At 37.3% G+C, this 24,494-nt stretch overlaps 1 protein-coding gene across 2 annotated transcripts in view; it reads left to right on the forward strand.

The window, feature by feature from the left end:
- The window catches only part of BZW2 (basic leucine zipper and W2 domains 2), a 60,645-nt gene that overhangs the window by 30,090 nt on the left and 6,061 nt on the right, over nt 1-24,494 (forward strand). For both annotated transcript variants that reach the window (XM_004743397.3, XM_004743395.3), the window contains exons 3-10: nt 1,978-2,154; nt 6,698-6,801; nt 8,502-8,567; nt 12,185-12,320; nt 15,638-15,747; nt 18,797-18,967; nt 20,870-21,016; nt 21,691-21,829. In XM_004743397.3, the coding sequence (XP_004743454.1) occupies nt 1,978-2,154; nt 6,698-6,801; nt 8,502-8,567; nt 12,185-12,320; nt 15,638-15,747; nt 18,797-18,967; nt 20,870-21,016; nt 21,691-21,829 (1,050 nt within the window). The remainder of the gene's footprint in view (nt 1-1,977; nt 2,155-6,697; nt 6,802-8,501; nt 8,568-12,184; nt 12,321-15,637; nt 15,748-18,796; nt 18,968-20,869; nt 21,017-21,690; nt 21,830-24,494) is intronic.

Genomic DNA, 24,494 nt, shown 5'->3' on the forward strand with positions numbered 1-24,494 from the left:
ATCTGCTCTGAAGCCATAAGTATACATATATAGTTCATGATATATATTAAAAATTTTAGGGCGCCTGGGTGGCTCAGTGGGTTAAGCCGCTGCCTTCGGCTCAGGTCATGATCTCAGAGTCCTGGGATCGAGTCCCACATCGGGCTCTCTGCTGAGAGCCTGCTTCCCTCTCTCTCTCTCTGCCTGCCTCTCCATCTACTTGTGATTTCTCTCTGTCAAATAAATAAATAAAATCTTTAAAAAAAAAAAAATTTTAAGTGCCCTGGAATAACTTATCTTGGAAAATAAAATAAGTGTTGATATACATATGGAGAAAAGGAAATCTTCATGAAGTATTGGTGGGAATGTAGAATGGCATAGCCATACCTGGGTGACTGAATTGATTAAGTGGCTGACTCTTGATTTCAGCTCAGGTCCTCATCTCAGGGTCCTGGGATCCAGCCCCAGTTGGACTCTATTCTCAGCAGGGAGTCAGCTAGAGGATTTTCCCTTTTTCTCTTTTCCCATGGCACCCACGCTCTCTCTCAAATAAATAAATAAATCTTTTTTAAAATTTTAAAATAAACTTCCATATGATTCAGTGATCTACTACTGGGTATTTATCTTAAGAAAATTAAAACAGGGGCATCTGGGTGGCTCAGTAGGTTAAAGCCTCTGCTGTCGCTCAGGTCATGATCCCAGGGTCCTGGGATCCAGCCCCATATCGGTTCGCTGCTCAGCGGGGAGCCTGCTTCCCTTCCTCTCTCTCTGCCTACTTGTGATCTCTGTCTGTCAAATAAATAAATAAAATCTTAAAAAAAAAAAAAGAAAATGAAAACAGTAATTTGAAAAGATAGAGGCACCCCCATGTTCATTGCAGCATTATTTACAATAGCCAAGGTATGGAAGCAACCTAAGTATCCATTGATGGATGAATGGATAAAGAAAATGTGGTATATACATATATACCATAGATTATTATTGAGCCATAAAGAGAAGGAAATCTTACTGTTTGGGACAAATGGGTAGACCTTGACGGCGTTATGATAAATGAAATAAGTCAGACAGAAAAACACAAACACCATATGATCTTAATTATGTGTGGAATCTCCAAGACAAAACAAAAACCCCAAACTTACACACAGAGAACAGACTAGTGGTTGCCAGAGACAGGGAGTGAAGGGGCTGGCAAAATGGGTGAAGGTAGTCAGAAGGAACAAACTTAGAGTAATGAAATAAGTAAGTTCCAGGGATGTGATGTACCGCTTGGTGACTACAGTTAATGATACTGTATAGTATGATAGAAAGTTGCTGGTAGGCTAGATCTGAAAAGTTCTCATCACAAGAAAAAAGAATTCTAACTGTGTATGGTGGTGGATGTTATCTAGACTTACCATGATAATCATTTTGCAAAATACAAAAACATTGAAACGTACTGCGCATCTGAAAATATTGTGTCAGTTATAGAATTGCAATATTGATAACTGAAACTAGTATATGTCAGTAATAAGAATAAGAATAATAAATAATAAAGAAATGTCCCTCTTCATTTCCTTGCTCCTAATCTTTATTTTGTTAATTGTATATTCTCCTTTATTCTTAGGCAATTCTCCCTGAGTCATTTTTTTTATCCTAAATAAAACAAAATTTTAAGTTTTGATTGTTATACTTAATTTTTTCTCAAGTGATTAGGGTTAATAGATTACATTGGCCTATCCTACAAATGACAGAAATGATCAGTTATCAATTTTTATTATGTATTAGTTCAACTTTTAACATAGTTTTGTGACCCCTTTAAATAGAAAATAAATCATGTGATTGAGTAAATGTTTCAACAAGGGGTTTCAGAACATGTAAATCTAATAAAAAATTAGTTGTCTTCCAACTTTTAAACAACCACACTCTCAAATAAAGAATAATGAACAAAGGAAATATACGGTTGCATCGGGGAATACGTTCTGTAAATAAAAGGAATATTTTGTAACTTATTTATTTTAGATGAAAAAGAGAAATTCGAACCCACAGTCTTCAGGGATACACTTGTCCAAGGGCTTAATGAAGCTGGTGACGACCTTGAAGCTGTAGCCAAGTTTCTGGATTCCACAGGCTCGAGATTAGATTATCGTCGCTATGCAGACACACTCTTCGATATCCTGGTGGCTGGCAGCATGCTTGGTAAGCCGTGCGTTATCGATTCTTCCTCTAGTACTTTCCATTCCAGTGGAGTATTTCCTTGTAAGATAGAATCTTTACAAATTCACGTTAATGAGACTTGATAAAAAAAAAACACAGATGGGAGCCTCTACAATTTTTACCTACTTTGGAATGTTAATGGCAGGGCTGTAGAAATAGTTAGTGGTTAAGAAAGGCTTAGAAATAACAGTTTTTATGGATGTCATAGCATGGCCACTTTGCTTTACAGCCAAAGGCCAGCTGCTTATGAGTCCCTAATTTTCACGTGCTTCTGGAGCAGATACAGGAAGAGTAAGTAATTTCTGTAGTAGAGTATAATTCTGTGCATGTCTGCTGGTTCCTTCCAGTGTATTTAATTCACCTCCAAAGGCCACAGCACCTTTCTTTCGAAGCCCAGCCTTTTTTCATGTGGTGAAATGTAACTATTAACAAATTTAAAAGTAATTCTCTGTTTTTCATTAAATGCTTTTTAACCCGTAAATAAGAAAATGTCAGAAATACAGTTCAAATCTGGTTTTTAAAAAATGAGTAGTTGTGGGGCGCCTGGGTGGCTCTGGGTTAAGCCTCTGCCTTCGGCTCAGGTCATGATCCCAGGGTCCTGGGATCGAGCCCCACATCAGGCTCTCTGCTCTGCAGGGAGCCTGCTTCCCTTCCTCTCTCTCTCTGCCTGCCTCTCTGCCTACTTGTGATCTCTGTCTGTCAAATAAATAAATAAAATCTTTTTTAAAAAATAAATAAAAATAAAAAATGAGTAGTTGTGAGCATATAGGTAAAAGGAGTAGTGGTAGAAGTTCTAAAATTTTTTAAAGGTATGTTGAAAAAGCAAAAGAAAAATTATGGAGCAGAGACATCAAGGAAGAAAGCTTTAGAATACTCTTTCAGTGACATAGTATGCTGATCTAAATGGTGATTAGATGCCATAATGACACATTGTTCCTCTCCTAGTTATTCTTAGAGCTTAGTTTTTATAATTAGTTCCTGTGGTAACCATAAATCAAGAGAAGTGGTCAGATCCCTTAGGCCAGTGATTTTCAGCTGCCTTGGGGGCATTTGCAAGTGTGTAGAAATGGTTGGGTTGCTACAAGACTTGGTAGTGGAGGGAGGTGTGCCACCTATTTTGCTCTGCAAGGGCTATTCAATATAATGAAAAATGGCCCTGTCCAGTGTAGTATCAGTGCCTTTCTTTGAGAAATATTGCTTAATGGTTGCCTGGGTGGCTCAGTTGTTAAGTGTCTGCCTTCAGCTCAGCTCATGATCCCAGCGTCCTGGAATCGCTGCCCCGTATCGGGCTCCCTGCTCAGTGGGGAGCCTGCTTCTCCATCTCCAGCTTCCCGGTGTTTGTCTTCCCTCTCTTGCTCTCTCTCTCTCTGTCATAAATAAATAAAATCTAAAAAAAAAGAAAGAAAGAATGACAAAAGAAACCCTTTTTAAGCCATCCTATTTAAGGACAACGTACGTACTTTCATGTATTTTTAGTTAGAGCCACACTTAAAAATTCTTCCCTCTGAGGGGCGCCTGGGTGGCTCAGTGGGTTAAGCCACTGCCTTCGGCTCCGGTCATGATCTCAGGGTCCTGGGATCGAGTCCCGCATCGGGCTCTCTGCTCAGCAGGGAGCCTGCTTCCCTCTCTCCCTCTCTCTGCCTGCCTCTCCATCTACTTGTGATTTCTCTCTGTCAAATAAATAAATAAAATCTTTAAAAAAAAAAAAAAAAAAAAAAAATTCTTCCCTCTGAGAAATCTCTCCATTGGGGTACATGGCTCCACTTACTAGCTGGCCCCCTTTTGATCTGTACTGCTGCTTTTCACCACATACCTGGTTGGTTTCATTGCTGTTATTGTTCTTAAAGATCTTATATGATCACGGCTGATAATTCAAGTCCAAGTATAAGAGCTATGTGTATTGTGTTCAAATCTCACTTCCCAAGAGATAACTTGTGAATATTTTGATTAATTCCCTTCTAGAAATCTCTTTACCTACAAACTTATTTGTAAGAATAGGGTGATATTATACAAATATGATACTCTGCTTGGCTCTCATATTTACTCAACAACATGTTGTTGGCTCTCATGCCTATGGGTGTTATCTTGGAGGATTCCAAAAAGAACCAGAATCATACCGATTTTGAAGCATATTTAATTTGTTCCTAGTTTTCTTTATAATGAATAGTTAGTATCTGTATACACATAACTTTGTACTTTTATCTGATTATATCTTTATATATTTAGTAAGGGATTAATGAATTGAAGGATAGAGCTAGAGCTATCTTTATCTTTGTCTACCTATCAGAGAAAGAAGACCAGCCCTCAAAAGGAATATTCTAATTAATGTTTTATCAAAAATTGTGTTTCTACAAGTTTACCTATACCTTTAGCAATAATATTAGGTACTATCAAACTTCTCAGTTTTTTTTTTAATTTTGCCCATTAGGTAAGTGATGTTTTCATTCACAAACTTTAAATCAATAGTGAAGTTGAACATTTTCTGATGTGATGATTGGCTTTTCCTATTTCATTAATGATGATATATTTTTATTGAGGTACTGGTAAGTTCTACACAAGAATAGTCTCCAGCGAGTTTCAGTTCTTGCCAACGTCACTCATGACTTTAGTAGTCATTCCTGTAGACCTTTTTCAGTTCTTAATGCCCTCTTGGCATCTCCTACTGACCCTCTGTCATTCTTAAAATGGTTTACTTTCTTCCCTCGCATGAGACCATTTCAACTTCGATTTCTCTGGATGCCTTTCACATGACTCTTGGGTTTCCATACTTACTGCCCCCACGTATGGATTAAATTATCTGTACACTTTGCATTGGTAATCTCAAATCTTCATTAACCATCTATATTATGATGATCAGCAAATTTATATCTGCAATCCAGATTTTGCCCTTTGACTCAACATCTGTATATCCAAAAAGGTAAGGCAGCACGTATGGTAAGACTTAGGAGCACAGCTGGCCCAACCCCCAGATATCTACTGAGGCCAGACCTATGATGTAATGAAGAAAGCCAGCCAGGCATGTTCTTTTTACATAAACACTTTTGTTTACTTAGTGAGTATGGGAATTGTCTTCATAGCCACAAATAAAATTTACCTTCTTCCATTGTTCTTAAAACAGTAGTCATCCTGGTTTTTTAGTTGTGTTTTTTGAAGAGTAGTTAAAAGAAATATTTTCTTTTGCTTATATTTTGAGGAAAAGAGCAGGCTTACCAAAATTTTAGAAAGGGCAATTAATACTTGAGTCCGGTATCAGGGGAAAAGAAATTAACAAGCTGCGGCAATATTATTAATGTGTAACAAATGTTTTGTAAAAGAATGCAGTTTTTAAAACTTAAGCTCCTAAGAGATAACACTAGAGTTTCAAAATCAGACGTTTCAGTTATATAACTTCTGTGAGATAGGAGTCATTAGCCCAAAGTTTTTAGAAGATTATCATCTTAATAAAATTTTGTTCCAGGTGGTTGTATTCATTACAGAAGGCTAATTAAAATCTTATGCCTAAATTAATTGCATGAAAATAGATTCCTGAAAGAGCTGACTTTTCTAAAAAGTAATTTGCTTATAAAATGATATGCTGGAGTCTGAAAAAGGTTGACTAGGTCTAGCACTTTCATCCAAAGATCTGAAATCACAAGTTAAATCAAGATAGTTACATAAATGCTTAGAAGAAGTGGCTGGCACACATATATATTCGTCAAGTATTTGTTGAGTGTTTGAAAGGCATTAGTTGGCTTATGCAAACTCTCTACCCTAATTACAATGAAGGAGAATCAGAAAACAAAAACACCTAGTGTTGATTCTTTTCTTCTAATCAACCAGGGTTTGTAATGGCCATCATTGAAACTTACAGGAGAAGCCTTTGAATGTGCAAATTTGAATCATAGGAAAAAGAGACCTTCCTTTTTTCTAGTCCATTTATTCCATGATGTTGTATAGGCCAAAGGGAAAAAAGATGAGAGAAAATCAAATACACTCTTTGCTAACCAACACAGCTGCCAGGTCATCAAATACAAATAGCAAGGAGTCGAGTGTTCAACCCTGCGTGGATAGTAGCATTAGTGGAGAAGGGAAAAGGTCTCAAACCTACTCAAGTGGAAACTAACAAGATCCGCTCTAAGAGCCAAGTCTGGCCAACCTCAATGGTTGTGGTGAGCTGGAGTCCCACAAAATATTATTAAGCCTGAAAAAGTGAACCATGTCCCAGTGTGGGACACATCAGGAACTACATGGAGAATAATTGAGTCCAGACTTAAAGTGATAGGATCTTATAGTGATAGAACATTACTCTCACACGCTATGGTGGTACTATAAAATGGATCAACTGATTTGCTTTCTATTAGAAATAGACACAAATATGTAACAACATATGCATCTCTACATGTATCCTATCTTGTGAATTTTTATGTGATTCTAGATTTTTACATCTAGTTTTACTGTTCTCCTAGATGTTCTCCTAGAATTGATCTGTTCTGCAAATCCTCCTTTCATTTCAGTATTGACTTAATCATTACCTTTCTCTTTTCAGCCCCTGGAGGAACACGCATAGATGATGGTGACAAGACCAAGATGACCAACCACTGTGTGTTTTCAGCAAATGAAGATCATGAAACCATCCGAAATTATGCTCAGGTAGAGCCCCTCATTAGAGATTGTGGTGTAAGAAGAGAAACATTTGAGCAGAATTTGGGTAACTTTGGGTTCAGAAATTCAACAGGCTACTTCTTTAATAGGAATGTTAGATAGCTCTTAAACCTATGAAAAGATACTCAACTGCATTCATAATAAGGCAGTGGACATTAAAACTTTGCCAAAGTAGGCTTTTTTTACTTCTTACCTATACAGAACACAGAGGATCAGTTGCTCGCATAAATTCTCCTGGGAGTATAAATTGGTACAATGTTTAGGGAGAGCAATTTGGTGCTGTTTTTTAAAACTAAAACTACACACTTCCTTTGACCCCCAGCCATTCCACGTCTAGGACTTTATCCTACAGATACGCTGAAGGTCAGGAAGTGGTGGAACTGTAGAATGGAACAGCCTGGTAAACATGACCTTGTAAGGCTGAACATACATGCATCGTGACTAGTCAGTTTAAGATTGGTGTCTTCGTATTCTGTCACTGGCTCTTACAGTCAGTTGTTATTCTCAGCTAGACTATGATTGCAAGTCCCAGGACTCGAGTGACTGTGTAAAGTGGAAATCAAGTTTGCTGGATTTTCATACCATTTATTCTTTTTCCTTACTGCATTCTAGTTGCCGGCCTGAGTCATTACTCTTTGCTCATGGGGCGACAGTGTCATTTTTACTCTTGGACTCCATCTTGATCAAATTAAGGGATAAGCATGCTAAAAGTTTTAGATGAGAGCTTATTATATGGCTATAAGTGAAAGGAATTGGATTCAAAAATCATTTCCAGTTATAATAAAAAATAATCAACATTTATAAAATCTCTTATTTAAATAAGAACATTGCATTATTCTATTCAGGCTACCATAACAAAATACTGTAGACTGGATGACTCTAATGGTAGAATTTTATTATTCCCAGTTAGGAAGGCTGGGGAGGCAGATCATGGTGTCAGCCAGTTTGGATCCCAGTACAGTTTCTTCTGGCTCTTAGAAGGCAATCAGTCCTATCAGATTAGGGTCCCCCTAACGGCCTCATTTAACCACCTCTTAAAGTCCCTACTTGCAAATATAGTCACATTGGAGGTTAGGGCTTCAACATAGGAACTTAGTAGGAACACAAACATTTAGACCATAGCAAACATCATTACACTTAAAAAAAAAAAACAAAAAACAGCCCAGAATTCTACCGGCACAGTGGCAAACCTTGCTTGAATGATCTGACTAGATTTTGAGGGCTAGTAATCTTTTATTACCATTAAGTTATACCAATTTTTGCTTGTCTGCCAAAAAACTTGCTCGTGTAGGTCTAAGAGTAGGATATCCCTAAGTCGGCTCTCATCTCCCTCATAGCCGTGGTCTTCGTGATGATATCTACAACTCCCTTCATTTCCATTTTTAATCTCTGCGTCTCACAGTTTTAGCATTATTATATTTCCATCAAAGTTATTTTTGGTTTCTTAACCTGTTTACTCCTGACTGAATTTCTTTTATTCTACATGGATGTATTCATCCCCCCAAACTGCCCCCAGGTCATAATAACCCCTTTGAAATCCTTCCAATTCTTTTATCACAGAATGCACACGTTTAAGTACAATTTTCTATTATTATTATTAGAGGTCCATGTTGTGGTTGTGGTGAGTTTCTACATCTATTGTCTTTTAGAATTGTTTATATGATATTGAACGGTTCTCTTATGTTTAGGTCTTCAATAAACTCATCAGGAGATATAAGTATTTGGAAAAAGCGTTTGAGGATGAAATGAAAAAGGTAAAAATTCAAATGTGATGTCTTATCTGTTTAAAGTAATGAAGTGGAGGGGGACAAAAATTTTGCATATACAGTGATAGTGCTGAAGTACCATGAACATAGTAAGCTTTTAATAATATGTCGAATGAATGAGTGCGACAGGTCATTAGCTAATAGCTATAGGAAAATATACACGATTAGCCTAGACTTTTTCATTCATGTTTAATGTAAGACAGCCTATTTTGCTCCATAGGAATGGTTTTATAGCATCTGATCCCAGACTTTGAGGGCTTCAAGTAAAAACTAGAGATACCAAAATATGCAAGAAAAATTATTATATCAAGCAAAGAGTCAAGGTGTGGTGATTTAATCAGTTAAAGCAAGTGAAAGAATGTATGGATAGCAGCTAATACCCAGCTACATTTTTTAATTTCCAAAAATACAGTTTAGCAAAGGGGATAAAAGCATTTCTTGGGAGATAATATATGAGTGTCAATCTCAGTGGTGTTTCTCATCTGTAAAATAGCTGCCATAAGATGACATACCTCATAGTTTTGTGGAAATAAACCCGATAACCTATAAGGTGGTGAATAGTTGAGTGACCTCTAGCAAGTATGGGAAAAGAAATAGTCGCACCTCATTTTAAAAAGCCCTCCTTTCAGTAATTGCAACATGCGCCCTCTTCTAGTTTCTAACTCTTGGGTGTTGACATATAGCACCCACTCCATTAACTTATTACAGATTTGTGTGTTGCTTTTTATTGTTTCCAATTTTAGGTATCTGCCTAAATTATACACCAAGGGAAAAAGGAACCGTAACATCTACTTTGCTACTTACTTACTTCCCGCTATTCAGGGTAAATCTATACCATTTAAAAAAAAAAAAAAAGTGGATCCACACATAAGGGAAGCTCTTGACAGTAAAATCATTCCTTAAACAATGAAGAGTAGCCACTTGAATTGATTAGGGAGAATGTCCCTGACAAGTTGGAGAAGGTGCAAAGCAGCCATGTGGTTGTTTAACCTCAGGCATATTACTTAAATTCTGTGTGCCTCAGTTTACTTTTCTGTGAAATGAGGATCAAGTCTTTTGTAGGTATTAACACAGAGAAAGGAATCGGAAAAATAGCTGGTACCCTTGACAAGTTTTAACTGTTACAAATGTATAATTCAGGTAAAACAATACGTGTTTATATATATTTATATACATGTATATATGGTTATATAATTATTTATAATAGGAGACCTATATAAGTGCATTTAAAAATCTGGAAGTACACCCATTAAATAGCTAATAATCTTAATTCTAAGGAAGCAGGGTTAGAGAGGAGATCACATTTTTATTATTCTGTGGTAGTCGATTTTATTCTTACTATTGTATATTAAAACTTTTTTAACTGGGAAAAAAATGTGATCATTACATTGCTAGGTGCCTACAAAATAACAAGCACTTGATTAAATAAAGGAGAGGAAATAATAGAAATGTGAAATAATGGAAATTATGTAAAGCATTTAAATAAGCATTTTACCACTTTTGTCTAATAATACCATTCATATTTTTATTTCGCTTAGCTCATTTGTACCTTGAAAATTTCCTTTGCTATTATATTCATGTGATGAATATGCTTTGAAGAACTATTTATTTTTCACAATATATCCATTTTTAAAGGGATGTTCTGGAATACACACAGCATCTGATTTTAACATTGATTAATATAATTGACCAGGGGTGCCTGGGTGGCTCAGTGGGTTAAAGCCTCTGCCTTCAGCTCAGGTCATGATTCCAGGGTCCTGGGATCAAGACCCGCATCTGGCTCTCTGCTCAGCAGGGAAGCTGCTTCCTCCTCTCTCTCTGCCTGCTTCTCTGCCTACTTGTGATCTCCATCTGTCAAATAAATAAATAAAATCTTTAAAAATATATATGTAATTGACCAATGTGAATATTAATTTAAAAAATCTATCTTTTGCACTATTTTGTTATAATGGAGTATTTTTAATGAATGTGAGTATATTGATGTGCTTCAAAAGTAGTGTTTAAAAGTTTATTTTGGGGGACGCTTGGGTGGCTCAGTTGGTTAAGCAGCTGCCTTCGGCTCAGGTCATGATCCCAGCATCCTGGGATCGAGTCCCACATCAGGCTCCTTGCTCCGCAGGGAGCCTGCTTCTCCCTCTGACTCTTCCTTCCACTCTGTCTGCCTGTGCTCGCTCTCACTCACTCACTCTCTGACAAATAAATAAATAAAATCTTAAAAAAAAAAAAAGTTTATTTTGGAAGCCATTTCTCATTATTCACTTGAATCTTAATCATCTTTACAATCAGAGGAAAAGGTGAAAGTAATGGGAAGGGTCTATGATTTTCTCAGTCCTTTTACTCTCCCTTGTTCCTGGTATTCCCTGGAGCTTCCCCCATTGATGCTCTCATTCCCTTGGTGTTTTCTTATGACTTTGTCTTTAATTCATTGAGACTTTAATAGGCATAACCTATTATGCCTACTGGGATATGGGAGTGAAATGGACTAGTTCAATCCCAGTTCTGCCGCTTACTCATAATACAAATATTTAGAATCCGATAATTTCTCTTAATGTAATAATTCTTTAATTGTCAGGGATAGTAAATCAATACTGCCCTTTGGGCTGCACAGAATAAATGGCATTTGGTTGGTGCAAAGTAGTGAAAAAGTCAGCAAGGCCTCACCCAATAGTGATAGTGAGCCCTGGGGATCTTGGTAACACGCCCCAGGACTATGAAACAGAGAAGATAGTCATGGAATCGAGTCAACCCATTAGGTGGGGGAACCTTAGGAAAGAGGAGGGCATTGCTGAATATTCTTAGAATTAAAAATGGAAGGTGGGGTATAATCCCCTTTACTTTGGTTTTCCTTTAACCTTTTTAGGGTTGCTACTTTTTTGATTTCCCCTCCAAAACTGCTCTTTCCAACTTACATCAGAGGCCTTTTCTCCATTAAGAACTTGGGTCAGATCCTCCATTACCCCATCACCAGGGCTGGTAAAGCTGCATGATCCAAGAAATAGCAAGTTTGAGTCTTGTTATTTTTATAAGAGCATCAAGAACTTAGAAAACCTTTCTCACCCAAGACTCTTGTCTTAAAGAATTATTACATGCTCTGAATTCAGACAAGTGAATGCTGATGTCAAAACTTACGGACTTCTTCCTGGTTTTTGTTCATTGTGCTATAACAAGCCCAAAGGAAATGGATAGATGTAGTGGGGGGGGACAAAGGCACCCTCAAAAATGAAAAATGTGAAGGACAGTAATGTATTTCAGTAAATGTTATGCTCATTATGTAAAACTTACTCTTAGTCCTGTGCAAAGTCAAATGTAAATTTTTTATGTAACCTATTCACACTGTTCTCCAAATATCTCTTTTTGTTCCCATGGATGTTATCTATAGCTATGTGTAGGTAAACTTGGAAGAAAGGAACCATGCCTGAGAAAGTCACTTTCCTTAGCATCCAGTTTCTAAGTGAACCTATGTATGTGTTTCTAATGAACAAGAATTCTGCTCTGCGTATGACCAACTGGTTGTTCACATCTAGCCATGCATGGATGTTCTGTTCGTTCTTTTCCTACTTTAGTCCTTTGCTTTATAGACATGGTTTCTTTTGTTTGACCCACAGCTTCTCCTCTTCCTTAAAGCCTTTTCCGAAACAGAGCAGACGAAGCTGGCAATGCTGTCGGGGATCCTGCTGGGCAATGGCACCCTTCCCGCCACCATCCTTACCAGTCTCTTCACCGACAGCCTAGTCAAAGAAGGTAAGGACTCTTCGTGTTTTCTTACCTGGCAAATGTGAAAAGTAAAGCCACACATGCTTACGAAAATACCAGCACCTCTTCTTCCTGTGATCTGCTACCCACCCATTCTCCATGTAAGAGATTTTCTGTTTATCTTTAAACAGTAAGAATTGTACATGTTTATTGTGGGGAATTGGAAGAAAGAATATGCACACTTCTGTACAAAGAAAAACCAATAATAAACTGAAATTTGGGGTATATGACTTAATGCCTAGGTCAGATACCCTGAAGTTGTTGTAGTCTAAGCCATTTCTCTCCATTTAGTTGTCACTGGCATATTTTGCTGAGAAAGTGCTTCATTGTGCTTTGTGGGACATTTAACCTCTTTGCCCTCGGACACAAAATGCCAACATGTAGCACCCACCTCTATTTAGTATAACGAAAAAGGCCCCTTCTTGTTTCCAAATGCCCCCCTCTCCTGCCCTGAATGTTTATTTCCCTGTTAGAACCATTCTTCTAAACCATTACTTCTCAAAATCTTGTGCTCAGATATTCATTTTGATCACATTTTAAGATATTCATTATCTCAGTTTTAGAAAAAAGTCCAGATGGTTGCATCAAAGTCTTGCTTTAATTTTAAGGCATTAAGAATTTTGATAGGCATGTATACAATCATTTGGTTAGGGAATACAACAAAAGTGGGCTCTTGGAGGAGGATAATGATATTCGAGTTATAATGTAACACAAAACAAAGAGTTATTTTTTTCTTAAAAATAAAGGAGCTTTTGTGAAAACATCTGTTTCTGCTTAGAACTTAGTTTTTCTCCTACAAATGTTGAAGTCCCAGCCTCATTGATGCCTGCAGTGAAATGGATTATAGTTTTCTTTTGGCTGAAAAAAGATTAGTAAATTGAGAGTCAAGATATTATTTAGAGATTTTCTATAGTTTTTGGCGAAACATAGCTTAGATTTATGATAATTCTGACTCTGTGATTGTTACTAATATGTTGCTAATATTATGACATTTTGAAGTGTTTTCCTGAAGAGAAATGGTGATATTGCACATCTTATTGATGTTGTGAGCCATTTTCACACTTAGATAAATCAACGTAAAATGTAAACAGTATATGTTAATTATATTAGATTATCCTAGTCTTTATAACAAAAAATACTTGTCTTTCTTTGTATTAAAATCCTACATGAGATCTGTAAGTTCCTTTGTAATATATCAAAAATTATTAGATAGATAGACAGATGGACAGTGATGAAGCAAGCATAAAAGTATTAAAATTTAGATAGTGGGTATATGAGTGAATAAATTCAATTTATTCAATTTTTTGTATATTTCTGTATATTTAAAATTTTTTGTATTGGAATTTGAGAAAAGGGAGGGAAGGAAAATACATTTGCTACGGAAATGATGTAGTTCTTTTACCATACAGTTTTTTCTTATACTCTCCACCATCTTTAGAAATTAGAGGCTTAAACTTTTGCTTCCTAAGTAGGAACATATTAATACAAATTACCCTTTTTTCCCAACTCTGCACCCAGCAAATAGCTAAGGAGAATAAGATTATCCCACCAAGGAGAATCTTGAGTACAGAGAAATTCTCCAGATTTTCTAATAAGAAACACTGTTAATGCAAAGTGATAGGTTTAGCCAAGATTTGGATTCTTAGTTTAAAATATTATAATGCTTTGTTTCTAGTGAAATACAGATTATACCACATTTTAATTGTTATTTTGATTTAAAGACATAAATATATAGGAAATTTTACACCGACTTGGTGAATGGGAGTGTTAAAAATTCATGTCAACAAATATAAAATCCTCCAGGTTGTAGCACCTGTGTTATTGTCCTAGCCATGGTTTCTGTTTTTTTGTTTTTTTCTTTTTTGGCTAGTTCCTCTGCTTATTCAAATAAAGAAAATTTGACAAAGCTGAGGTTAGTATAAATGATATATCAACTGGACACTTTTACTTGCAACTAACTCAAAGACAAGACTTAAAATTGCTATATAAGAACATTTGTTGGCATATAAGAACATTTATTTCTTATGTAACAAAAAAATATAAAAGTCGGATAGACTACAAGGTGAAACAACAATGGCATCTGGGTCTTGAATGTTTTATCCCATAATTTCTCACTACCATTCATAGCATCAACTTCACTCCAAGGATGATTTCCCTAGTAATTGTAAGATGTCTGCTGGTGTAGTTATGGCACATGCTTTCTGCTCAAATTGAGTGGAAGAGTAATTCTCAACATAGGATAATTTATCTTGCCTTCAGCTGATTGGCTGCCATAAGCCACATGACCAGTTTTGGCCTGGTAGCAGTTGCCAGGGAGATGCTCTGGGCAGATGGGCTTCTGCTGAAGTCTCTAAATGAATCATTGCAGAAGGACGTCGTACCAGAACTTAGACTAGAAGTCACCTGGCCTAACCAAAATTGAAATTCTCTTAGGAAAGTGGAAAGGGGAATAGAGCTTCTTAGATCAAAAATAGTGAAGACTTCACTTGAGAAATACCAGTTTAATATTTCAACTACATTTGAATTGTTCATTAAGTAAATGTAACATTACCTTGGAAAGTTGAAGTGTTCACCGGAGAACTATCTACTAATGATAATTACTTATATTTGGAAATAAATGCTAATGTCGGTATGGATATGTAGTTCAGTGGTTTTCTGATTAACATAGCTCTTTTAATCATCTCTTTAAAAATATCGAGAAAAAAGTTCAATTTGAAACAGCATCAATATTTTTATAGCTTAACTCATGAGCATTTTCAAATGCTTTTTACAAAAGTAAAATTTTAAGGTAAATGATGTACTTTCTTATATAGCTTTATTTATATCTGTCACTATTAATGGTTTTTAACTGGTATCATTTATTAGCAAATTAGTTCATGTGTTGCCATTTCATTTTTATGTCTCAAGATTTGTTTGTTGTACCTCAGGATTATTGTTAAACACATTATTGGTGAGCCACATGGTGAAGTAGAGACAAAGTCACTAGAAAATACTGGGCTTTTAATCTGCTTTAAACCAAGGTAAAACTAAATAAATAAATTTACAGTTAACTATACCAGGCTAGCATTAGGGAGACCCACTTTGAAAAATATTTTAACTCTTTTTCCTTCTAATGAAAATGCTCTCTTTGGAGTAATGAAAATAGAACTGTGCCTAAAGAAGAGACTAGAACTGTACCTGGAGAGCTCTCTGTTATACCTCTACCAGATCAAGTCTTTGAGTACTTTTCTCATTTCAGGAAACCCAGTGGGTGTTGATGAAAGGAATGAAACTCTCACTTTTTTCTTTTTCTTTTTTTTAAACAGGCATTGCAGCCTCATTTGCTGTCAAGCTTTTTAAAGCATGGATGGCAGAAAAGGATGCCAACTCTGTTACCTCTTCTTTGAGAAAAGCCAACTTAGACAAGAGGCTGCTTGTAAGTGTCGTCTAGACAAGGGATTGTACTCTTGATGCTTCAGTTGCAGCTTTGACAATGCGTGACTGAAATGCTTGGTTCTGTTTTCATTTGGAACATGGTTCCGTTTATTTCTGTATATTTGGCAGATCGAAACAAATTCCATCTTAATCTTTGTAAATAAATGGAATGATGAAATTAAAGAGTCATAGGGACTACTGAGACTTTCAAATTGGGTAGTTTCTCAGGATTGAGTCAACATTGATCAGAATTAACACTTTATTTTATAATTAGTAACTATGCAGGTTTAAAGTTATAATAATAAGTCCCATCAGTCCCACCTAATTAAACACTTACATTAGGTTAGAGATGGATGATGCTGATCTCACGTAGTTGTTACTTTGTTAACAAAATAAGAGTTTAAACAGGATTCCCTGATTATGCCAAGATACCTTGGAAATACTTAGGCTTTTAGGAAAGGAAATAAGTTTATTGTGGTTGATTTGAAGCTCCCGTGATCACAATTGTTTGATTATATTTTTATTTCTCTATCTTTATGTTTTTCCAAAAAAAGCAAGAGTAATATTTTGTTCTTGAATTTCTCCCTGCTCTCTACAATTTCTTTCAACAGCTATGCAGATGACAGAGATTTCTGCAAGTGACATTGCTTTCACAATCTAGAACAAAGTCTAAAATTGAAAGACACCCTTGCTATCTTCTGTTCACCTGGTCTGTCCTCTGTTTTTTACTTTTGAGGTATTGCAGTGTGCAAGGGTATCTGTCAGTCTAATTCTAAACATGGGCTCTTCCCCTCAGAAAACCCAAGAATGATTTTAACTGTAAATGCTTTTACTTTCAATCACTTAAAATTCCTTTGTCTCTTGAAGTTTACCTTAAAATAGCACTTTGGGGGTCTTTAAAGTCTTTAGAATATGATAAAGAAGAAGAAAGGTATAGAATCCAGTTATTTTCTGCCACTGATAATTTTTAGTCAGCCTGTATTTGAGTGTCTGTGCTGTGCCAGGCATGGTCCTAGAAGCTGAGGAGACAGGAGAGGACAGGACAGAAAAGTTCCCTGCCTTCAAGAACCCACTTTTACATTGACTTTGGGTAGATCCTTGCACATAGAAGGAGAAATCAAAGTGACTAGGTGGGCTGAGCAGGGTGGAAGCTCATATGAAGGGGAGGATGTGTTTGGTGAGTCAGATGAAAGAAAAGCTTTGGAGAAGTTCTCAGCAGAACTGTGCACATGTGTTTAGGGTCTAAATGGGATCCCTTTGGCTTTGTTTTGGGAATGGACTCAGAAACAAAAGCTCATATGAAGGGGAGGATGTGTTTGGTGAGTCAGATGAAAGAAAAGCTTTGGAGAAGTTCTCAGCAGAACTGTGCACATGTGTTTAGGGTCTAAACGGGATCCCTTTGGCTTTGTTTTGGGAATGGACTCAGAAACAAAAGCAGAAGCAGGGAGACCTTAATCTGATGGATGTTTGTATCTGGATAGGGTTTTTCTAACAAACACAAACCCTGTTCCAAGCGGTAAATGTCATGATAGGATTTAGACTGACTTGACTTCAGTTTAATCTTAATAATAATCTTCAATGTATATTATGTGTCACTTATAAGGATTTTGGATATATTTCATAAATAAGCCACCAGTAATATGTTTGATGGTATATTTCTCTGAACGTAATTTTAGATCAAACTTTGCAGTACCTTTCTTCCTAAATTGAATATTGAATGCCTGAGTGAAATAACGGAATAATTATTGGCCATGAGTATACTCAGTTACGTCTTTAAATATATCTGGCTGCATAATTTTGTTCAAGCTACTTAGCGTTACTGAGACTTAATTGATCCTCTGTAAAAATTTTTACTTTACATAATTATGAGGAGAATGCCCACCACATTTTGATTCATGGAAGAAACTCAGATTAGTTCCCTGCATCCCGAATTTGGAAGACCTTTTGAATGGGAGAACAAATGGCAGAATTTCAGTCCTATATGAAATGTTTGCTAAACATGAACGTGTGTTTAATAGCTGCTCCCACCAACTCTTCTGACATTTTGAAACTTACAACTCAACAAGGGAAGTTTTGGGGTGATACAGAGAATTGAACTTTGAGTCATGTCATAGAAGAGTTTGGCTCTGTCCCTGTATGTGGTGGCAAACCTATTACAAATTTTTCTACTGAGATTTTTACTGGAGCCATATAGCCACTGACCGTGCGTGTGTGCAAATCTAACCTCCATAAAAGTTTGGATCTATTTTTTTAGACTGCAGCAGTCTGAAAAAATGTGAGAGCTTTGAAAACTGTCTTAATATCTTAGTTGGGTGTTGAAGTCACACAGGATTAGAACATGACTAAGTGTTACTGAGACTCTGCCAAGCTGTGTAAGGTAAAATGGAAATGAGGTAAAAATATGCAAGCAGCCATGGTGAATTGCTCTCTTTAAAAATTTCCAGCAGAATTATGTAATGAACCAAAGAGTTTGGTAGGGTGGGTTTAGATTAGATCTTACTGTGACTTAATTTAGAGCCACCATGATTAACAGATAAGACAAGAATTCTCTTTAGCTGGAAGCTAGTATTAGAATAATAGCATTATCTTAGAATGTGAATAGAGGTTCTTGAGATAATAGTCAATGTTGTTTTTCTGATGTTATCTCAAGTCATCTCCCCATTATTAAAACTGACTTTTGTCTATTAACTGGTAAGTTACCATGTTATTTGCACTTAATTTAGCAGATTTACTTATGTATTCATACATGCTACACTCTGATTAAAGTGAAAGAAAAGTAAATATGGTTCAAAATGGGTGAAGCTAGTTTATGTAAGTTGCTTAGCTTTTTTTTTTTTGCTTCCTCTGTAAAACTGCCTAATTTTAGAAGGTGCTTAGCGAATGCTCAAGAAATATACCCAAGATTTATTCTTCTCAGCAATCATTCTCTGTTCTGGCATTCCAAATATGAGATATTCTTAGTGCTGTTTTAATATGAAAATGTTGTCCTTTAGGCTTGCTGGAATTTGAATGGTTTTTTGTTTAGCAGTCTTTTTCCTTTTGTCTTTCAGGAGCTCTTTCCGGTTAATAGGCAGAGCGTGGATCATTTTGCTAAATACTTCACCGACGCAGGCCTGAAGGAGCTTTCTGACTTCCTCCGCGTCCAGCAGTCCCTGGGCACCAGGAAGGAGCTGCAGAAGGAGCTGCAGGAGCGTCTTTCTCAGGAATGTCCGATCAAGGAGGTGGGGAACCGTCAGCTTCCCTCACCGCAAAACCCATGCCCTAAGAGGAATGGCATTGTGTCGCACAAGCTTGACCTTCCTTAAGGAGACCTCCCATTGTCTACTTCTGTGAACTTCCTCTACTTGTGTATACCATTTAAACTAGCTCATTGCCAAAGTTTTGGTTCAGAATCCTCTAGCTTGTTCCAGAAATTAGTGATCATTTCCACACATGTGATTTATTATATCAGGCTACTGTGATGAGCAAATTAGCTCATCTGCCAGATAGAGTTGCCATCCACTATCAGTATACGCCATGATATGGTGGTTTTTCCATTTGACCACAGGTAATATAATATGGTTAAGCATATGGGTAGTGTTTGAAAGCAACACTGGCTATTTCATGGATCACCAGGAAGGAATATATAGAGTTTTTTCATTCTTTTTTAATTTTAAGAGAAAAAATGTTGATGGTTTTTAAATTCATATTATGGAAAAGGATGAGTTGGGCCAGTGACTTGTTGGATCACACTCAGAGTAGCTGGGTTTCCCTGTCAATGTAAATATTACATTTTTTATAACAGTAGTTCATAGAGCTGTGACTATGTCTTTGTAATTGTTTTTAAAAGTCCTGTCTCCAGAAAACTTCCTATTTGAACTTTAACGTGATAATCCAAAATTAAATCAAGTCCTTTCCTTTTGCTGTTTGCTTCTAAGTCCCCAACCCCTAGCACTCTGCATGCTCTAAGCCCAACGTGGCCCCTTACGTGGTTTGACTGGAAAATCCCAGACCAATGCTATCCAGCAGATGGAGGTGTTGGGACAAAAAATATTTCTAAATCTCATGGCAGTAAGGTCAGCAATATATTGAGTAACGCTTCCCCAAGCAAGAACTTGAACATGATTGTCCATGGAGGGTAAAAAAAAAAAAAGGGACAATCAAAAAATGTTGTGATGCTTCTGGATGCAAACATGTCGCCTGTCTTTGCAGCTTTCTTTAGCTTCCCAGTTCCTTCTCTTCTTGAAGGCCACTCGCCCCATTCCTGACACCTCTGCGTCCCAGGCCAGGGAGAAGGAAACAGTGTCTTTTCACTTAAGTCAGGGAGGGGGGAAGAGTTGCGCTAGCCACAGAGTAGTAGTACAACTTGACATAGATTATGGTGTTTAATCACTTCTGGGGACCTAACCTGTCTTTGTGACTGTATTTCAAAAGGGATAAAAATTTTTTTCTAAACCAGTTTGATATAAAATACATAAAGCTGGGCAGATCTTTTATCCCATGTCATCAGATTTGAGGATAAATTTGCATATTTAAACATGGTTGTAAGGGGGGAAATAAACCTGTTCAGAGTTGCTGCATTGATACGAATCCTATAAAAAAAAAAAATTGCCTTTGCATTTGACAGTTTACTCACATGGGGCATGAGGGTCCTCCAAAGTAATCATTCTGTATTAAGGAATCAATATATTAAGGAGTATATTGTGGTGGATGGACTTGCATAAACCCAAGCCATTATTCATCAAGGGGTTTAAAGCTGAGAGGTGGAGGTAAAGATTCATAGTTCCATTGCCTTGTTTAAACCCCAGAGAATCAAACCAGCTCAAGTAATCAGCTCTGCTGGACCCAGAGGGGCTCCTGCACATAAAAGAATTACCCCCGAAGAAACAAAGATTCCCTCTTATTTCCTATTCCCCAGCAGCTCCTGGCTGGACAGGAACCTATTAATTTTTGGACTAAAAATAACTGTGCTTTGTGAACAAATCATTGTTCTTTCTTCCTCTTGTAATCTGAGACTAGGTACTAGGAAAGGAGGGACCAAGCTGAATGTTTGTCCCCCCAAAAGCCTTTGACTAACCAGGCACAGTGAAAAGGAAGCTCCCATCTGCCTCTTACTCTCTGACTCCTTTCTCCATGAAATGCAGGTGGTGCTCTATGTTAAAGAAGAAATGAAGAGGAATGACCTTCCCGAGACAGCGGTGATTGGACTTCTGTGGACCTGTATAATGAATGCCGTTGAGTGGAACAAGAAAGAAGAACTGGTTGCAGAGCAGGCCCTTAAGCACCTGAAGGTACAGGGTCAACAGGGACCAGTCCTGGTTGCAGGCCAACTGCAGCTCGTTAACTGTACGCATGACACATGGGTTCAACTGCAGTTCACCCAGGTTTAGGCCAGAGATAGATTTCCTGGGTGTTTTGGTTTTTTGTTGTTGCTTTATTTCTTCCAAATTTGCCACTACCTAAAATGTCACAGGTGTAAGGGTCTATGAAATATATTGAAGGTAAATTCTTAACTAAACACATGTTGGGGGCACCTGGGGGGCTCAGTCAGTTAACTTTAACCCACTGAGTCACCCAGGCACCCCAAGATACTAGGATTAAAAAGTAAATTTGGGGGGCACCTGTGTGGCTCAGTGGGTTAAGCCTCTGCCTTCAGCTCAGGTCATGGTCTCCCAGAGTCCTGGGATCAAGCCCCGCATAAGGGTCTCTGCTCAGCAGGGAGCCCGCTTCCCCCCCCCTCTGCCTGCCTCTCTGCCTATTTGTGATCTCTCTGTCAAGTAAATAAAATCTTTGAAAAAAAAAAATAAAAATTAAATTTTGATTGGACATAATGTCATAATAAAATATCCCTAAAAGTGAATGCTTTCTAAGCAAATCTCCAGATTTCTGCTGTAATTCAAGTATTCTTGGCCCTGTACCTCCCACGAAAATTAATGGTTGGTTTTACTCCCCACTTCTGTTCCAGCAATACGCTCCGCTGCTGGCTGTGTTCAGCTCCCAAGGCCAGTCAGAGCTCATACTCCTCCAGAAGGTTCAAGAATATTGTTATGACAACATCCATTTCATGAAAGCTTTTCAGAAGATCGTGGTTCTCTTTTATAAAGGTATCTATCCATGTTGCTCTACCACTGTGTTTCCATGGTTTTTTTTGGTTTTGTTTTGGTTTGGTTTTTTGTTGCTGTTTTCGTGTGTGTGTACTGTTTTCAGTGTTTTACTGAAGCTCTTCGAAGCCCAGCGCAAAGGTTGAGGCAGAGGGGGACATTGGGGTTCATGCTAATTTTTGCAAGTTTCAGTGAGGCAGCCATCTTTTGTGAAGAAAGTACTAATGCCTTATATGCATGGTTAGGCCCCTGGGCACATTGCCAGAAGACTGGTGATAAACCGGTTATTACTTTTGGTGGGGAGGGATGGTGAAAAAGACTGTAATAACACAAAGTAATGAGGTCTGCTTTTGAATTGTAAGGATTAGGTCTAATAACAGTGCTACCAAAGGTTGCCTGTAGTATGTTTAGACCTTCCCAGGTGCTATAATAGCTGACTAAAATTACTGAAATAATTAGCTTTTTACATTGTATTTTAATTATTTGGCCCAACCATTCTCATGTTTTTTAAGGAAGTGACTATTTTTAGATTTTTCACTTTACTGTCTTTTCATTGTGTTTGTAAGGATTAGGTTGTCATGACAACTGGCACAGCCTTTAATAAATGAATGCTTTTGAACTGATCTGTCTCAACACCTATAGTATATAAAAAATGAGTCTGAACTATTTTTTGGTCTGAGTTTGTGTAGTTTTATGGGGGGGGAAAGGAGAACTGAAGAAATGATAACATTTTGACCATTATAAAATGCTTGTTTGAAGGTACTACAATCTTAAATGGCAATTTAATTTAAAAAAAAAAAAGTATAAATTAACATCAACCAAATGTTTCTTTTCTTTTTTATGTGTTCTTAAATTTGTCAATTTTGAATGATAATTTGGTCATGTGAAGTAAAAGAAATGTTACATTATTGATTAATAGCTAATTTTAAATAGCTATTAACATGTTCAAGTGTCTCAGGGTTTTCATTGGCCATCCAGTTTCTTTAGATGTGTAGGTCTTGCCCACGGGTGTTTGGGTGATACTTCACTTCTCAGCATTAAGGTTCTTTGCACAACTTTTATATCAGGAGAACATGCTGACTACCAAGTCCTATTTGAAGTTCAATAATTGGTGTTTTCCTCTGGCCAGATCAAATGAAGTCCTCTTAGACATGGTCATGAGATACTAATATCCTAAAACCAGGGCTTAAAGGACACCCAAGGTGTCTCATCAGAACCAAACCTGCAGGTCATATTGCCAACCCACCTGTGCTACCCAGTAGCCAAGAAGAAGCCGTGTCTACCCAGCCGGTGGCCATTCTGTCAACACCAGCCATAGCTGACTCCATTGTAAACTGGTAGAGAGACCTGTGAGACAGGTTTCACATTTGCTTTGTGAGTGGCCAGTATTTTCCTCTACAGAAAAGCAAACTGTTTATAAACTAGTAGCCTAAGCACACAATTTACTTTCTTTTTTTTTTTTTTTTTTTTTTTTAAAGATTTTATTTATTTATTTGACAGAGAGAGATCACAAGTAGGCAGAGAGGCAGGCAGAGAGAGAGAGAGAGGAGGAAGCAGGCTCCCTGCTGAGCAGAGAGCCCGATGCGGGGCTCAATCCTAGGACCCTGGGATCATGACCTGAGCCGAAGGCAGAGGCTTTAACCTACTGAGTCACCCAGGTGCCCCAGGAGCACCTCATTTTATCATTGGACTTACTTCATTCACATGCGCATACACACATAACTTTTTGTCAGTAATGGTGTCTATTAAAATCCTTTTTCCGTTTCCCAGTTTAACCATTAATGTCGACATCCTTCCCCATTGTGCTCCTTACATCAACTACTGACAACAAAACCGGCTGCTTTGAGTTATTCCCTATTCTTCAGCCCCAAATGCTAAAGAACACTGACCTGAAATTATAAAATAACCGGATGTGGGTACCAAGAAGTAAAAAGCAGCAGCATTAGGTCTTCCTTAGGCCATTAATTAATGAGGTGGTCACTTTTTAAACAATAGTCGGTACAGTCTGTAGAGAGTATGAGCAGACCCGAGGGAACACAGGAAGGTGTCAGCATCAATTTTATCCTGGCTTAGTTATTGTTGTAAATGAAATTAGGAAACTGTAAAATGGAAACTGAAAATACATCACTGAGAAGTGAAAACTAAATGCTGTTTTTTAGGTAATTTCATAATTTCCCACAAAATTATACATATAGTCTGTTTTTCTGAATGAAATAATTACTTTTTTTTTTCTCTCGGAAAGATGGAATCCGCAAGGAATGATTTTCCATCCTACTGTTAAAAGAGTTACCATGTTTACCTTCTTTCCTTTTTTGGAGAGTATTTTTTCTTTGACTTAATCTTACATGACAAACACCTGTGTACTAGGAGATGTACTCCCCCCCCCCCAAGGACTTAGATGGTCTTTTTTTTTTTTCAAGATTTTATTTCTTTATTTGAAAGAGAGAGAGAGTACAAGCAGGGAAGGCGGCAGGGAGATGGAGAAGCCAGCTTCCTGCAGGGAGCCCAACCTGAGGCTCAATCACAGGACCCTGGGATCATGACCTGAGCCAAAGGCAGACACTTAACTGACTGAGCCACCCAGGTGCCCCAGATTTGGATGTTCTTGTGCTGTATTTTATCTACCTAGAAAGGCTTGATGAACAGTTTATATGTATTAACACACTCT

Source organism: Mustela putorius, unplaced genomic scaffold (assembly GCF_011764305.1).
Source record: "Mustela putorius furo isolate JIRA1106 unplaced genomic scaffold, ASM1176430v1.1 tig00003845_pilon_pilon_pilon, whole genome shotgun sequence".
NCBI classification, from domain to species: Eukaryota; Metazoa; Chordata; class Mammalia; order Carnivora; family Mustelidae; genus Mustela; species Mustela putorius.